The following is a 17,658-nucleotide window of genomic DNA, read 5'->3' on the forward strand; positions in this document are numbered from 1 at the left end:
CTCTTTTGAGTGAGTACACCTGAAATACTACGTAAGTTAAATGATGACTATGAACTGCTAATGTTTCTTATTTATGAAGTAGTTTTCACATTCCAGGTACCATGTAAGCCCTTTATATGGATTTATTATTTTTAAAAAACAATCTACTGAAAACTTTCTACATGTGAGGTCCTGTGCTAAGCTCTGGAAATACACTGACAGGTCTGTATGAGACAGGTGGAATCACTGTCCTCAACCAGCTTTCAGTCTACTGAGGGACAAGAGTTCCCTGGTGGTCTAGCAGTTAGCATTTGGGGCTTTCACTGCTGTGGCCCAGGTTCAATCCCCAGTCAGGGAACTGAGATCCCGCAAGCCATGCAGTGGAGCCAAAAAAAAAAAAACAAACATATCTACAGATTCTGATAAGTGCTCCTAATAAGCAGGCTTTTGTGATTAATGAAGGTCTACTTTAACTAGGGTGGTCCAAGAAGACTTCTTCTAGAGAGACATCTGAGGTGAACCATAAATGAGAATGAGACAGCCCAGCAATTATCTAAAGGAAGCACATTCCAGGCAGAGGGAACAGCAAGTGCAAAGCCATGCAGCAGGAATAAAGTTTGGTGTGTTGAAAGACAGGAAATAAAGCCAGCAGGGCTTGGGAGTGGTGACAAGAGGGAGACTGGCAGATGAGGTCAGTTGAGGCCACTGTGCAGGGCCTCCTAAGCCACAGTGAAGATCTTAAGTTTCATCCTAAGTATGATAAGCCTTTGAAGGTTTTAACCAGAGTAATGACATGAACTGGTTTACAATTGAAGATTATTCAGCCAGCTGTAGGGAGAAGGCATTATAGACAGAGACATAATACTTCTGACTGATGAACTTTTCAGGGGCTATGAAAAGGCTGGGGCTGAGAATAAAGGAAAAAAAGTTCCACAATGCAGAAAGAAAACTACAAAGTTGTAATGAATAAAATGTTTAATATCTAGAAAACAAAACATAACAACTTCATCAAAGTTCATATGCATAAGCAATTGAATTACATTTGGAAATAATTTGAAAATTTGACCTTCTCAAATCACAGAAATTCCTAAGGATGCCCAATGACTGCCAAGAACCCAGAGCCAATCATAATGGGAATTTTCTTGCAGCCAAATCGTTTCAGTGAGGGGAAAAATCCTTTCAATCCTACTTTATTTGAGATGGAGATACAAAAAAAAAAAAAGAGAGAAAATATTCTGAGCATCACGAGGCCAAAGAGGAGGATGTTTAAGAAAGGCTGCTGCTGCTGCGTCACTTCAGTCGTGTCCCACTCTGTGCGACCCCATAAACTGCAGCCCACCAGGCTCCCCCGTCCCTGGGATTCTCCAGGCAAGAACACTGGAGTGGGTTGCCATTTCCTTCTCCAATGCATGAAACCGAAAAGCGAAAGTGAAGAGGCTCAGTTGTGTCCAACTCTTAGCGACCCCATGGACTGCAGCCTACCAGGCTCCCCTCATCCATGAGATTTTCCAGGCAAGAGTACTGGAGTGGGGTGCCATTGCCTTCTCCGATAAGAAAGGCCAGTGGCTTGAAATATACCGTTCAAGCTTATGTTCTACGAATTTGAATGTTGTTCGGGGGGCTCTTGGATTTTCCGAAGAAGACATCTGAGAAAAGACTTGAATAACAAGGAGGCACCAGAAAAGAGGTTGGGGCTGTCACGTCGGATTTTATGGAAAAAAAAAAAAGGTCAGTTTGGCTTAAGTTGGTATTGGCTATCCAATATCGGAAGCCACAGGGGATGACAAGCACCTGAATGTGGCTAGTGCCACTGTGAAACAGAACATTCCACGTCGCTTAACTTTCATCAATTAATATTTCCATTTATCACCGACATGAGATTGAGTTCATGGGAAATTTTAACGTATGTTGGGAAACATTTGGGCATGTGAATCTCCATTTCAACTGTAAATTTTTGTGAAACCTCAACTATTTCCGGTGAAAACCTAGCGTCCGGATCACAGATGTGGTGTAACGTGTAAAACACACAGGTTTTCAAACCTTTAGTACTAGGTAACAAAAGATACCTCAGGTTCGTGTTTTTTTTAATACAGATCACATGTTGAAATGATATTGTGGCTATAATACATTACATTTAATATATATATATTTACAGTGGTTTCTATAGAAAAGTGTAACATTAGGTTTGTTGCCGCTGGACTGACGGGAGTGCGGAGGCCCCTCGAGTCTTCCAGACAGGGGGCGACGGTGGTCCCGCCTACGCCTGGGAGTGGAAAGAAATTTCTAGATGTATTATGTAGTCATAAATCAGGCCAGTAAATTTTCATGACCCCGTTCAACGAGCCGGGAAATGAGGCCTCGGGTGGTGCGTGGCAGAGGCCGGATTCGAAATCCCATTCAGCGCCGTCCACCTGAAACCTCCCCAGAGGCTCTCAACTAAGAACCTGATTCGAACCAGGCCCGACTACTGGGTCCCGGGCCCCAGAGCGCCGCGTTACCCCGGCACCGTCTCCGCTCAAGGGTGAGTTAAACGTTCACAACGTTCACAACGGACTCCCAGGCTGCTGGGCCTGCGGGGCCAGGAGCCCCTTAGAGAAACTTCCGGCAACGCTCACCTGCTGACAGACGCCGATGCCGCAAACGCTGCTCCCTTCTCTTCACACTCGGATCAACCGCGTCAGCTGCCGACTTCCGCTCTACTTCCACGAATCCCCGGCCGAGTCTTCTCTTCTCCCGCCCCCGAGCCAATTCAGCCAATCATCTCTCAGAAAACCTGCCTTATCTACGCCCCATTTCTGCCTGCCAATCACTGCAAGTCCAGCACCTCCCTTCCTTCCCGCTTAAGCGAGCGCTGTGCGCCACCACTCGGCGGTTGACTGCGCGGCCCCCAGCTGGAAGTCTCTCCCGGAAAGGCGGGGCTAATCGCGGACCTCGCTGATGCGGGGACCCTCGGGATTGGCCAAGAAGAGCCCGGCGCTCTGACCCCGCCCACCCCTCCCTGGACAACCGAGTCGGAGGCTCTGGGGATTGGTTCCCTGCGGACACCAAAGAAGCCTAGAGACGGTCCCGCCTCCCTCGCTCATCCCCTAAGATGGAGCTCCAGGGATTGGTCCCGGGTGTCTCGGCGCGCGCCGACCGGCGCTCCAGGATTGGCTGAGGAAGCGCTTGCGCAGTCGTGGAGCGTTGACGGTGATTGGCCGTAGGGTGAGAGCCGGCTATTTGAAGGAGGCGCGCGGACTAGATACGCACTTCAGATCGCGGTCAGAGGAGGCGGGAGCGGATTTGGGCAGAGCTTCTCCGCTGACCCGACAGGACCCAGCCGCGGGCTCGGCCCCAGCTCTGGCCTCAGCCGCGACCCGACGAGGCGATGGCTAAAGTGTCAGTATTGAACGTGGCGGTGCTGGAGAATCCGAGCCCTTTCCACAGCCCTTTCCGGTTCGAGATCAGCTTTGAGTGCAATGAGGCCCTTGCAGACGGTGAGATTGGGCCCTTGTGGAGACCCCACTCCCCTAAGCTAACCTCGACCTCCCTTTGCAGACAACCCCGAGGCCAACCCTGCCAAAAACACTCCCTCTCCCCTTCCCCCAACCTCGATCTCCCTTGAACCAAAGCCCGCCCGCCAGCCCCAACCCCGCCCCTTGGAGACTACCCCCATCCCACCCCACCCCCATGGTTATTCCTCTTTTTCCCTAATGGAGACCACTTCATCCCCATCTTTCTCCTGGGCCGTTCCTCCTGAGCACCTGTTTTCTGTGTAGAGACCTCAGCCTCAGTTCTTTAACTTGCAGAGACCCTCAGCCTCCCCATCTTCCTTAAGAAACCCCCCATCTTCTATTTCTGTATCGGCACACTACCATTCCAGCCACCCAGCCTCCCCCACCAATCCCCTCTCCGCCACCAATCCCCTCTCCCCTGTGGTGAGACACTTCTACCTCACTCTTTTCCTGTGAGAGCTTAAGACATCTAAGATCTCTTAGAGCTAGAGATCTAAGCTCTAGCCCCCTCCCATGTCCCATATAAAAACCGCAGCCTCCTCCCCCATTGTCCCTGTGAAGATCTTCCCCCTCTGGCAAGACCTCACACATCTTTATCTCCCCATTTGTCTCCCCATAATATCCCCTACCTGCTGATACTTAACCCCACCCCACCCCCCTTCTGCTTGTTTTCTATCTCAAAGCACATACCCTAGAACCTGGCTTCCCTCCTTAGTCTGGCCCCAACCCTCTACTTCCTCAAGAGAGGCATGACCTGGCTTCCTGCTCCAGTGTTTGAGGATGATCTGGTCTCCCCAGCTCCTCTTCCTTCCTCCTCCCTGACTGTGGGCTTCAATGAACACACTCAGATCTGAGGAGTGGCATGGCCAGGCACACGTTAGCTGGTTCCTACCGTTGGCCTGCTGGATTCCTGCTGACCCACTGCAGCAAAGCTCGCAACACTTTTGATGGCCTGACCTCGACTTGTGCGGTGTGGGTTGGGTGTGCCAGGACGAGCCATGGTGATGTTTGGCTTCAGTCTGGGAGGTCACAGCCTTTTGTGCATCTTTTCCAATGTGCTTTCACAGATGTGCTTATTCATCCCTGTGACAAAAGGCGGACATGGCTCTCATCTCACAGATGAGAGGGCAGGAGACAGAGAGTAAAAGACCTTTCAAGTTAAAGGTCTATAAAAACCAGAAAAGCTCAGGTCGTTCAGCGAGTCTTGGCACCACTTTCAGGAGCAAGTACTTCCATTAGACCTCTTCTCCACTTGGTGGTTAAAAGAGAAGAGGCAGCCTCTAAGGAGGTAGAGATCTGGAAGGCCAGGGTGTGCTAAACTAGCACTTTTCAGTGGTCGGTGGGTCGTTTGCCTGCAAATGGGCTTCTCCAGCTAGCATGGGGTTGAAGAGTTTTGATGTCTGTGTGCTTGGGTGGGGCCATTGGATCACTCCCTGCTTTCTCTCCTTTTTAAATCAAGGAGTCATTCTACTTATGACTAACTATAGAATATGCCCAGTTAAATCCTTTCTGGAACAAGGCAGGGTGTAAATAAATAAATAAAGTGTAGAATGACCTTGTGGAATAAGACTTAATTTTAAAGCCAGGAGATGTAAGGAGCTAATAGTTCAAGGGATTCATAGTTCCCAGATGGCAGGAGATCGGGTTTCAATCAGCCTGTTTGAGCTCCTGGCATTTAAAAATGGTTGCATGGTCATTATCTAGTACTTTCATTCCTGCAAAGCTACTGCCCTGTTACTTCACTAATCTGTTCATAGAATCAGGAGAACCTAAAGTCAACCTGCTGGTCATTGTTTTTTATTTGTGTTCTATTTTATTTAAGATTTATTTATTTTTGGCTGAGCTGGATCTTCGGTGCTTTGCTCAGGCTTTCTCTAGTTGGGGTGAGCAGTGACTACTCTTCGTTATGGTGCATTGGACTTCTTGCTGCGGTGGCTTCTCTGGTTGAGGGGCACAGGCGCTAGGTGAGCAGGCTTCAGTAGTTGTAGCACTCGGGAGTAGTTGCTCCACAGCATGTAAGATCTTCCCGGACCTGGGATCAAACCCATGTCCCCTGCTTTGGCAGGTGGATTCTTAACCACTGGACCACCAGGGAAATCCCTAAAGACAGTTCTTTCTTTCCCCAAGGTCATTATTTTTTTAATGGAAACAAAATGATTTTTCCAAGGTCACACAGCTGGTGTGTAGAATTATTAACACTAGGTCTTGTCTCTGAGTTCTGAGTCAGGGTTCTTTATCTTTGCTATAAACTGGAAAAGAGTGCACCCACTATTTTAGAAGTGGGACATAAACAGGACAGAAGAGGGCAACAGGGTCCTATTATTAATTATACCTGGACAATAAAGCTTTTGCTCAGAAGAATTCTAGTTGGAAAGCCAACTCTGGACTGGAAGTCTAGACTCTCTGGTTGTACCTCTAGGGCTGTGCTTCACTCTGACCTGTCAACTTGCTTTCTGCCTCTTCCCACAGAGCAGAGAGGATTTGTCTCCTGCCTCCCAAACAAACGGACTAGGCCTGGCTTTAGAAGTCTCTTAGATTCTGGAGAAAGTCTCAGTCAGCCTTATTACCTGGCAACTGAAGATCTGAACACCCAGCCCCCAGTCTAAGCCATTTCTCAAGGGCTCTGAACCTCTTTTACTCTCTCTCTCTCCTCCTCAGCAGCATGTGGAAATAGATGCATCCAAGGCCTGGGTCTATATTCAATACATTGGGTGTGTTTTCCCCCAGTTTAGTGGAGAGATTCATGAGATACTGCCTGAACAAGCCTTAGAGCCAGATTTTCTGACCCACACCTAACACGCTGTGGTCAGGCCAAGGTTCAGCTGTATTATGAACAAAGGGAAAGTGATAAACAGAAAAAGGCCTACTAGATAAGTTGTTGGGGTTGGGGTTGTTTTGGGTTTTTTTGATTGGGGGTTTGTGTGTGTGTGTGTGTTTGTGTTTGGCTACAATGGGTCTTCATTGCTGCACTTGGGCTTTCTCAGGAGCTGCTCTTCATCGTGGTGCTTGGGTGTCTCATTGCAGGAGGCTTCTCTTGTTGTGGAGCCTGGGCCCTGGGATGAGCAGACTTCAGTAGCTGTGGCACATGGGCTCGGTAGTTGCGACGCATGGAGTTAGTTACTCTGAGACCTGTTGGGATCATCCTGGACCGGGGATGGAACCTGTGTCTCCTGCATTGCAGGTGGATTCTTATCTACTGTGCCACCAGGGTAGTCCTGTTGTGATTTTTGGGGGGCAGGAAACAGATTCTCCAGCAAGTTCAACTACCGTAATTTTTTATGTTTTTCATCATATCGTTGGTCTGGATTTTGATTTCATACATAGTGGAGGAGCATTTTGTGCAGTGGTTAGATGATGAAGTCACGGCATAAAGACAAAACAATGGAATCCATTTACCCTTGGAATTACTTAGGCTAGGCATATGTTACACGTGTGCGACCTTAGCTCATATTCAGTAGGAATGAATTTGTGCTGTTTGTGACTGACGTCCCCACATCTCATTCAAAAAAGTGAAGTCACTTCAGGATGCCTCTGCTTAAGAGTCAATTCCAATTTGTAGGTCCTTGTTTCAATCATCTTCTGTCTTCCATAGATGATTTTATAAACTCTTTAACTCTTATTATTTTTTAATATTTATTTATTTATTTGACTGCCCTGGGTCTTAGTCACAGCATGCGGAATCTCTTCAGTTGTGACATGCAAACTCTTATTAGCAGCATGTGGGATCTAGTTCCCCAAGCAGGGATTGAACCTGGGCCTAGCTGCATTGGGAGCTCGGAGTCTTAGCCACTGGACCACCAGGGAAGTCCCTCAGCTCCTTAATTCCTGAGTAAGTATTGTCGTCCTTGGTTAATTCTCTGGTTACTTTCTGACCTGACTACTGGGAACCACTTCAACCCATTCACCTGACCACCTGCGTTTCTCTCTTCCAGTCTGCACCCACACAGGCTTGTTTAGGTTTTGCCGACAGGTGTTTTTGGGTTTTGGCCATTCCATGCCAAATTTGGGATCTCAGTTCCCTGACAAACAGGCCACAGCAGTGGAAGACGGGAATCCTAACCACCAGGCAACCAGGGAACTCCATTGCCAACAACGTTGAAAGCTGAGTGGTGTGGTATACATCAGGTCCTATTCTATTAAAATCTCCCTTTTGTATCCACCTTCAGCACATTAGTTAGGTTTCCCAGGTGGCTCAGTGGTAAAGAATCTGCCTGCCAATGCAGGAGACTCGGGTTTGATCCTTGGTTGGGAAGATCTCCCGGAAGAGGAAATGACAACCCACTCCAATATGGAGAATTCCATGGACAGAGGAGCCTGGAGGGCTACAGTCCATGGGGTCACAAGAGTCGGACACAGCTTAGCCACTGAGCACATATGCAACACGTATGTGACTCCACTGATGATGGGGAAGGCAGCCAGAAGGAAAGATACCAAATGATAGAACTGTGTCAGAAAGGTGAGAACAAGGCTAGCTTGTTTTCTGTTCATCCAAAAACATGTTATTTCCGGTTGTGTCACTACTTGTAGCAAAAATAAATCAGTAAGCTTAACTCCTTCCTGCAAATAAGAGAATGGGGTTTGACTGAAGCCCAGTTCAGTCCAATGGCCACCCACATCCTGTAGGCCTGCTAGGGTCCCTGAGTAGAAGGCCGGGTGTCAGCGTGAAGGGACAGGAAACCAGTGTATCAAGGAAGGGCGTGGAGCTCAGGTTTCAGACCTCCATAGTCATGGCCCAGCATTGCTGTGCTTCCGAAGTTGGGTGCTCTGGGACTTCCCTGGTGGTCCAGTGGCTAAGATGCCAAGCTTCCAATGCGGGGGGCTCAGGGTTCAATCCTTGGTTGGGGAACTAAGATCCCATGCGCTGTGTGGCAAAGCCAAAAATAAAGTAAAAGTTAAAAAAAGAAACTGCCACAGGTTTTAATTAGATTTAGGACATGCTAAGATTAATAAGGAAGAGGGGTCTAAGGATTATGAGAGGCCATTCCCCCCAGTCCTTACAAACACTTCAGGGAATATTGAAATAACAGTCAGGAGGACACTTCTCAGGCCCTTCTAGACATGTGCTCAATCGCTCAGTCATGTCCGACTCTTTGCAGCCCCACAGACTGTAGCCCTCCAGGCTTCTCTGCCCATGGAATTTTCAGGCAAGAATCCTGGAGTGGGGTGTCATTTCCTTCTCCAGGGGATATTCCTGACCCAGGTCTCTTGGGTCTCCTGCACTGGCAAACAGATTCTTTACCAGTAGCACCACTTATAGACGTGGGAGTGACCTTATCCATTCTCAGCCCTACCCTCATTCACTGCCCTCTGCCTCAAAGTAAATGGTCAATTCAAATGACAGGTGTTTCTAATTCACCTCTGTGCATTTTAAAAGCAGAAACAGTAATGTTTCAGTCAGGAACTGTCTCAGGAAGACATATGTTCCTTTGGCAACATGTACTCCAATTCATTTCCTAGGATGAGCCCTCTTAGAGGCATGTGATGTCCATACTGCCTGAAGGGCCAGGTGATTTTAGCAGGACTTCCCTGGTGGTCCAGTGGCTAAGACTCCGAGCTCCCAATGCAGGGGGCCCAGGTTCGATCCCTGGTCAGGGAACTAGATCCCACATGCCACAACAAAGAGTTCACAGGCCACAACTAAGACCCGGTACAGCCAAATAAATAAATATTTTCTTAAAAAGGCACCAAAGTTGGGTGCTCTTGTGGGACACTAGACCAAGGAGCAGGGCAATGTATAAGACAGTGTGCTTCCTGTGAAAATCACAGCTTGGGAAACTTCTCCCCCGGCTGCTGCAGCCCGTAGGTTGTGTAATTTCAAAGAACCTAAAATAAGTTTCAGGTCTCTGGCCAGATTTCCCTGTACTAGCGTGACCTTGCCCCTGATATACTTGGCCCTCCTGCCAGAGCCCTCAGTCACTGGGAATTTCCTGTGTTTGATAGGCGGGGTCTCACGGAGCACTTTTCCTTTTATCTGGCCAGAAGAGAGCCAGGAATGGGGGTCTCCCAACTGGAGGGGATGCCAGAGAGTTGGGGTTCAGGATGGCCTTAGGGTGCCACGTTTGTGGACTGAGTCGCTGTCACCCGAAGGTCCGAGAGCAGGTGTGACTTGGTGTTGGATCTGGAGGACCCGGGGACTGGCCAGCTCCCCCAGCGACCTCATCTCCCCCTCCTGCCGGCTGGCTCTCCGACCAGATTGCAACCCGCCGCCCTGCCCCAGTTGTCGAGGGATCTACTCAGTTCAGTGGCACCAGTCCCTGTGTGTGAAAGAGGATGCTGCCTCCTGTCCCAGCTCCCTGCTCTTCCCTCCTCAGCATGTCTCAGAGCCTCCGTCACGTGGCCATTAATTCAGCCTCTGCCATACGGTTCACCCTCAGGCTCTGAGGGGCCTGAGTTGCCCTGGAGGTGCATAGTCAAGGTCACCTTGCCAAGTTAGGCCCACAGGAGAACTTTCCCCACCGGAAATAGAGCTTCGTGCCTGCCCTGGTGACCAGCAACACAGTGCCTGGCCCTGGGTGCCCAGTGGATGTCGGGTGTTCTTTATTAAAATTAAAAAAAAAATTTTAATAGATTTTATTATTCACAGCAACCCTCCCAGGTTTTCCCCATTTTACAGATGCAGAAATTGAGGCATGGCGAGGTTAAAGAATTTCTCAAGGTCACAGGACAGAAGCGGGGATTCAGACCTTGGCAGGTTACCTGCAGTAGATGTCAGATGTCCTTGAGAATTAAAATCTACCAATGTATTAAGGACCGATGCAAAACTACCACGAGAAGGCCCTTTCCCAGCTTTCTTGCTGTTAAATAATTTCTGTTCCTAACACCCGTATCCTTGCAGACCTGGAGTGGAAGATCATTTACGTTGGCTCAGCTGAGAGCGAGGAGTTTGATCAAATCCTAGACTCAGTACTGGTTGGCCCTGTCCCAGCAGGAAGACACATGTTCGTCTTCCAGGTAAGAAAGACTCGGCCTTGGTCCTTGACACCTAGAAACATCCTCTCTGACCCAAAAGCACACAGATGGTTCATTGGTCCGAGTTCAGGTTCAGATCCTGGCTCCACTCTCAAGCACTGTCTGACCTCTCAAAGGTAGTTCAGACATCTCCCATCTCTATTACATCATAGCTGTTACCATGAGCCACCAATTTACAGCTGATTCTTGTTATGGGAGTTCTGTAAAGTTGCTGTGGACACTGAATTAATGAATCCCAAACCATTGCCCCTAGAGCAGCTGTCGCCAACCTTTTTGGCACCAGGCACTGATTTCCGGGAAGACGATTTTTCCATGGACCCACAGGGTGGGGGGATGGTTTCAGGATGATTCAAGCACATTACATTTATTGCGCCCTTTATTTCTATTATCAGCTCCACCTCAGATACCATCAGGCATCAGATCCGGGAGGGTGGGAATCCCTGCCCTAGAGGAAATACAGTGTTAAGCTTCTGCAAGTCAACATTTTTGTCAACCGGTCAATGCATAATCTTGTTTTATGTGTTTTTCTGTTTGAAGACACCTTATTTTCGATTTATTCACAGTGCCCACAGGACTATAACTCATGCCTGAGCAGAGCTTACCTAACATATGTGTTTTTTCTACAAGGTACATCCCTTCTTGCTTTTAGGAACACGGCAGCCCTCACTCAGCACCACGTTTAGGGCCCTTTTAAACAGCAAAATTACCAACAAAAACGCAGAAACTGTGGTCTAGAGATGGCAAAAAAAAAAAGACACGTTTAGTCTGAGATTGCCTCGTTCTGCCTCAAGTAGGAACATGCACACTGAGCTACTCAGATCCCACCTGTGCTCTGTCTGTCCATGTCCTTCAATGACTGTGAAAGCCCCCAGATGTTGATTTGGGGGTTGCAAATAAATTTGAGCAAATAGTCGAATTTTCAAATATATGCAGTGTGTGAATAATGAGGATCCAGTGTAGCTTGTAAGTGGCTCCACTCCAGCATCACGGGCTTCCCTGGTGGCTCAGGGGTAAAGAACCCACCTGCAGTGCAGGAGACACAGGTTTGATCCCTGGGAAAGATCTCTGGTGGGAAAGATCCCCTGGAGCAGGAAACAGCAGCCCACTCAGTAATCCTGCCTGGGAAATCCCATGGACAGAGCAGCCTGGCAGGCTACAGTCCGTGGGGTCACAAAAGAGTCAGATACAACTTAGAAACTAAACAACAATCCAGCATCACAGGGGTTGTCAGAAATGGAGATTTCCTGTGATTCTTAGACAATGCTGCTGCTAAGTCACTTCAGTCGTGTCCAACTCTGTGCGACCCCATAGACGGCAGCCCAACAGGCTCCCCTGTCCCTGGGATTCTCCAGGCAAGAACACTGGAGTGGGTTGCCATTTCCTTCTCCAATGCATGAAAGTGAAAAGTGAAAGTGAAGTCGCTCAGTCGTGTCCGACTCTTCGAGACCCCATGGACGGCAGCCTACCAGGCTCCTCCGCCCATGGGATTTTCCAGGCAAGAGTACTGGAGTGGGGTGCCATTGCTTTCTCCATTCTTAGACACGGTAAAGTTTAAAAGCCAGGGCTCAAATCCATTCATTTACCTAATCCTGGCCATTCCTGCCCCAATCTCAGCAACCTCATCCCATCACCAAACTCCTTGCCTACCTCTACCCCATCCACTGGCCAGTCCCATCTACTCTACCCCACAACAGGGGCATGCAACCCATACAGTCACACAGGGCCCCACACTTGCTATAATGTTCTGCCATCACTGGCTGAAACGTAACTAATTTTTGAACCCGAGGCCCCACGGTTTGATGTTGTGTTAGTCTCCTTTTGCACCAGTTGTATAGCGGTCCTGTCCTTAGCAACACCCCCCGAAATCTGTCCACTTCTGTCCTTCTCTAAGGCCTGTTCTAAGCCACTGCCCTCTCTCCAGGATGACTTCTGTAGCCCCCTGCCTGGTCTCCCGACTCCCACTTAGCTCTTTTCCTATTGCAGCTGCACTGACCTCTGGAGTTGAATTTTCAGATGGAATGAGCAATGCCACACCTATCTCCTGCTAAACATCCTCAACCTTTCCCAAGCCTTTAACTCACTGATACCTCCTTGCTCACCTCTTCAGCCTCATTTGATCCCGCTCTCCACCTTGCTTCTCAGGTGGCTCAGTGGTAAAGAATCCCTCTACCAATGCAGGAGACTCGAGTTTGATCCTTGGGTTGGGAAGATCCCCTGGAGAAGGAAACAGCATTCCACTCCAGCATTCTTGCCTGGGAAATCCCATGGACAGAGGAGCCAGGGGGGCGCAGAAGAGTCGGACACAACTAAGTACCTAAACAACAACCACCCTCTTGCTTATTACGTTCCTCCTCAGTGCCATGTACGTCTCCTTGGTGGCATCTGCCCCATTCGGCACTTTGCAGGCATGGGTATGATGGATTCTGTCTTCCTCCCTCAACTGAAAACTCCTCAGAGCAGGGACCACCCTTTTGAATCTGTAAATACACATTGCTTCAGAATCATATTACTGGGTAAGATGAGACTGTCAGTATTCAAGCCCAGCATGTGTTTCCCCAGGCGGATGCCCCCAACCCATCCCTCATCCCGGAGACTGATGCCGTGGGAGTGACCGTGGTCCTCATCACCTGCACCTACCATGGACAGGAGTTCATCCGAGTCGGCTACTATGTCAACAATGAGTACCTCAGCCCCGAGCTGCGCGAGAACCCGCCCCTGAAACCAGACTTCTCTCAGGTGGGGCTCTTCTCCACACTTCTGCTTCAGACAGGCTGGCTCCTTTGCCCCTGGGGGTAGCTGAGTCCCCGGAATTAGGAGCCAAAGTCATTTATTAAGGTTTTCAAGTGGTGCTCAGCTCTCACAGCACCGGGCTGGAACAAGAGAGAGAAAGGTCTTTGTTTCTCAGAACTTTGCCTCACAGAATCAAGATTAGATAGGCCCCAGGACTTCCCTGATGGTCCAACCAGTGGTTAAGACTCTGTACTTCCAATGCAGGGGCCATGGGTTTGATCCCTAGTTGGGGAACTAAGATCCTGCAAGCCACGCAGTATGGCAAAAATAAAAACAATAATATATTCTTTCTCAAGCCATTATCAAATGTAGTAGAAAAGCTTTTGTGTGTATATACACACACAAAAGCTTTTTTTGTATATAATATATGCTGCTACTGCTGCTAAGTCACTTCAGTCGTGTCCAACTCTGTGCGACCCCATAGACGGCAGCCCAACAGGCTCCCCTGTCCCTGGGATTCTCCAGGCAAGAACACTGGAGTGGGTTGCCATTTCCTTCCCCAATGCGTGAAAGTCAGGTCACTCGGTCGTGTCTGACTCTTCGAGATCCTACAGACTGCAGCCTACCAGCTCCTCCGCCCATGGGATTTTCCAGGCAAGAGTACTGGAGTGGGGTGCCATTGCCTTCTCTGTATAATATATGTAATGTGTATATTTTAGAAAACTTATGAATTTTTGCCTAACTAAAAAATTTATGACATTTTGATTCCACTTGTTTGACTTAGTATGAATAGGATACTAGATTTCCAATTTAGTGGAAAAATAGATATGCTACAAACAACAAAGGTTTACTGAATATATAGCACAGGGAACTATAATCAGTATCTTACAATAACCTATAATGGAAAATAATCTGAAAACTAATATGTGTGTAACAATCACCTTGCTGTGCACCTGAAACATTGTAAGTCAACTATACTTCAATAAAATATATATATTAATAAAAAAATAATAATGATAAAATTAGATAGGCCCAGCCCTAAGTCATGGCACACAGGCCTTCCCTGGAATTGTACACATGTTGATGGTAATGGAATAAGCAAAGTCGGCTCTTCCTGGGCTTCGGGAGGGGGTTTGAGAGTGCACTGTTCTGTGGGAGGAACATGAGGGCATGCTAACGAGGGTTGGTGTTGCTTTTTCTGCCCCAGCTCCAGCGGAACATCTTGGCCTCAAACCCCCGGGTGACCCGCTTCCACATCAACTGGGACAACAACATGGACAGGCTGGAGGCCATAGAGAACCAGGACTCCTCCCTGGGCTGCGGTCTCCCCCTCAGCTGCACCCCCATCAAGGGCTTGGGTCTCCCCAGCTGCATCCCAGGCCTCCTCCCTGAGAACTCCATGGACTGCATTTAACTGTGGGACTCCAGGCCCTACTTGGGCCCAGCTGGGACCACGGCCAGTCTCTCCTGACACATCTGGAAGGGGCGGCCAGGTCTCCCGGAGAATGTCGGGAAGGCCACGTGGAGGACTTTGGGGCCATCAGCTATATCCAGGCCAGTCAAACTCAGCCCCCAGGAAGGAAGGGGCTTCTGGTCTTTCCTAGCCCTGGCCCAGAGGGTCATCTCCCCTCTACTGCCCAGGCCTGAAAGAACCTGGTACTTCAGTTCTTAATTCTTTCTGTCTTGTGTCCTTTCTCTCTTCTACACATACTATATACTCCACCTGCGGGCCATTGTGCCACTGTCGTCCAAGGAGTGCCACTGACCCACAACTTTTCCCACAGACCTCCCTGGCCTGCCTTGAGGCTTTCTTGGTCAGTGCCTGGCAAGGCTCCAACCCTGTTGGGCCAAAGGTTCTGCCATTCATTTCCCTTCGCAACCATCTGAGCAGAGCCACCCAGCTGCCTGGAGTCCCAGCCAGGAGTCTTGGTAGAAGATAGACTCGGACACAGTTTCTGTCCTTTTGCAAGGATGATTTTTTTAAGACTTTTCAATTCAACAGCCCTCTGGAAAACTCTGTTCCCAAAAAGGTGACCAGCAGGATACTGAGGTAAGATGGTTGACTCTCCTTTGGGTCACAGCCACCTTCCTCTTGCCTTCCAACTGAATCTGGCTTTCCCTGGAGGCTGCCCCTTGGAGACAATGGCATGTTGGAGGGGTCTGCTGTTCTCAGTCTGTCTCAATACTGGTGTCAGGACCCCTCTGCTTCTGGCTACCTTGATCTGCACTCTGCCAAGACCTCATGTTCTCAGGCCACAGTTCAGACCAGGGAAGCAGTAGAGACCCTGAAAACCTTCCTTCCCCTGCCATACTCCTCACCTTCACCCCTGTTCCCTTGCTGCTACGTGGATGCTGTTGTGATTGCAGTTTGTGTATTAAAGGGTTTTTATATTAAATATTTGGTTGGTCTGAAAATAAAAAGCACTTCATCTAGACTCTTTCTGCTTTTGTCTCCACTAGGCTGAGGCAGTTTTGTCTCTTTCTTCTCATGATGGGGGCAGTGGGTGGGGGGCGGGCCTCTTGCCTCAACAGTAGGTTGACTGACCCTTTCTTCCTTACTCACTTCTTTTTATTGTCTTGTCATAGTTGTATTCCAGACTGAGGTCCAGGAAGATTCTTTTGTCAAAACTTAAGCAACCCAGCTGTTCTGTAGATAGAGCATACTAAGTTGCTTCAGTCGTGTCTGACTCTGTGCAACCCCATAGACAGCAGCCAACCAGGCTCCCCCATCCCTGGGATTCTCCAGGCAAGAACACTGGAGTGGGTTGCCATTTCCTTCTCCAATGCATGAAAGTGAAAAGTGAAAGTGAAGTTGCTCAGTCGTGTCCGACTCTTCACCACCCCATGGACTGCAGCCTACCAGGCTCCTCTGCCCATGGGATTTTCCAGGCAAGAGTACTGGAGTGGGGTGCCATTGCCTTCTCCGAGATAGAGCATAACCAGTGATTTTTCAGACTTGTCATGACCTTGACCCACCAGAAGAAATTATCGTTGCTCTCTGAGGACACACATATCAATACTTGTATTAAATTTTACTTAAACTTTGTAACTCCATATCCCCAGGTGAAGTGGTGAGCCATTTCCCCATAATTCACAGGAAAACCCAGACTTCTCTCCCTGAAACTATGGTGAACTTAGGAACATGGGTCTAGATGGCTGCTGGGTGGAGTGTACTGGTCATACCAGTCCAGGCTCAGAGCAGCCAGTTGGCTTGTTGACCTGAGACCAGTCAGCCTCCCCACACTGAGGGGGTGGCTAGCTCATCCAGTCCCCTGCCCCTGGCATCACCTCCTGTTTGGGCTTTCCTCTACCTCAGTGGTTTCAACTGGGCAGCAGTTTTGCCCCCAACCAGGGCAATTTAACAATGTCTAGAGATGGTTTTGGTGGCAGGTGGCACTAGTGGTAAAAGAACCCGCCTGCCGATGCAGGAGACTTAAGAGATGAGGGTTCAATCTCTCCCTTTGGAAGATCCCCTGGAGAAGGAGATGGCAACCCACTCCAATATTCTTGCCTGGAGGATCCCATGGACAGAGGAGCCTGAAGGGCTCCAGTCGATGGGGTTGCACAGAGTTGGACACGACTGAAGCGACTCAGGATGGCAGAGATGGTTTTAGCTGTCACAGGTAGCAGAGGAAAATGAGGCTCTACTGGCATGGGGGGGCGGATACTGCTGAACACTACAATGTACAAGGCAGCGCGCCACCCCCAGCCCAGCATAGACTGAGCCAGACCCGAATGTCACAAACGTGGCGGTGGGAAACTGACCGTCCTCACGCTGTCTGTATTTAAAGGGGACCCTGAAGGAAGAGGGGCTTTCCAGGTGGTAAAGGATCTGCCTACCTCTGGAGGACACACAAAAGACGCAGGTTCAATCCCTGGGTTGGGAAGATTCCCCTGGCAGAGGAAATGGCAACCCACTCCAGTATTCTTACCTGGATAATCCCATGAACAGAGGAGCCTGGTGGGCTACATTCCATGGGGTCACAAAGTTGGACACGACTAATCATGCACACACGCACGCTGAAGGAAGGGGCATCTTGCTACTCTGTTCCAGGAGATGAGGTTCCTTTTGCATTGCCCAGAGGGAATCCTCAACCTGGCTGTGCCCCAGATTGCTCATCTGTAAAATGGGAGTGATGATAATAGTACCCATTTGAAAAGAGTGTGGTGCAAAGTAATGTATTTAACAAGTGCCAGCTCTTACTGGTATGAGGCCAGGGTAGGCACCCAGCAAAGAGGTGTCTACTGAGTGCCCCACTCCCAGAGCCCAGCATCCTCCTGAAGCTCCTCTAGCAGGGTCCCATCCTGGACCCGACCCTGGTGCTGCTATCCTGCGCCAGGCCTTATGAATGACGACGGCCGGCGGCCCGGCGACCTATGACCCGCGGCGCCTGCCGCGCCCCTCCCCCGCTTGGCAGGTGGACAGCGGCTGCGCCGGGGTTGGGGTTGAGGGGGGGCCGAGGCGCCAACCTTGGCTGGCCCGCAG

The 17,658-nt window shown here is 49.3% G+C and overlaps 1 protein-coding gene across 1 annotated transcript; it reads left to right on the plus strand.

The window, feature by feature from the left end:
• The first annotated feature begins 3,048 nt into the window (after positions 1-3,048).
• ASF1B (anti-silencing function 1B histone chaperone) lies at positions 3,049-15,605 on the plus strand. The gene is made up of 4 exons (XM_010855438.1): positions 3,049-3,455; positions 10,309-10,424; positions 13,002-13,178; positions 14,380-15,605. The coding sequence occupies exons 1-4, from the start codon at positions 3,347-3,349 to the stop codon at positions 14,584-14,586; spliced, it is 609 nt and encodes a 202-aa protein (XP_010853740.1). The 5' UTR covers positions 3,049-3,346; the 3' UTR covers positions 14,587-15,605.
• Positions 15,606-17,658: the final 2,053 nt, after the last annotated feature.

This window comes from Bison bison, unplaced genomic scaffold (genome assembly GCF_000754665.1).
Source record: "Bison bison bison isolate TAMUID 2011002044 unplaced genomic scaffold, Bison_UMD1.0 scf7180017864365, whole genome shotgun sequence".
NCBI lineage: Eukaryota > Metazoa > Chordata > Mammalia > Artiodactyla > Bovidae > Bison > Bison bison.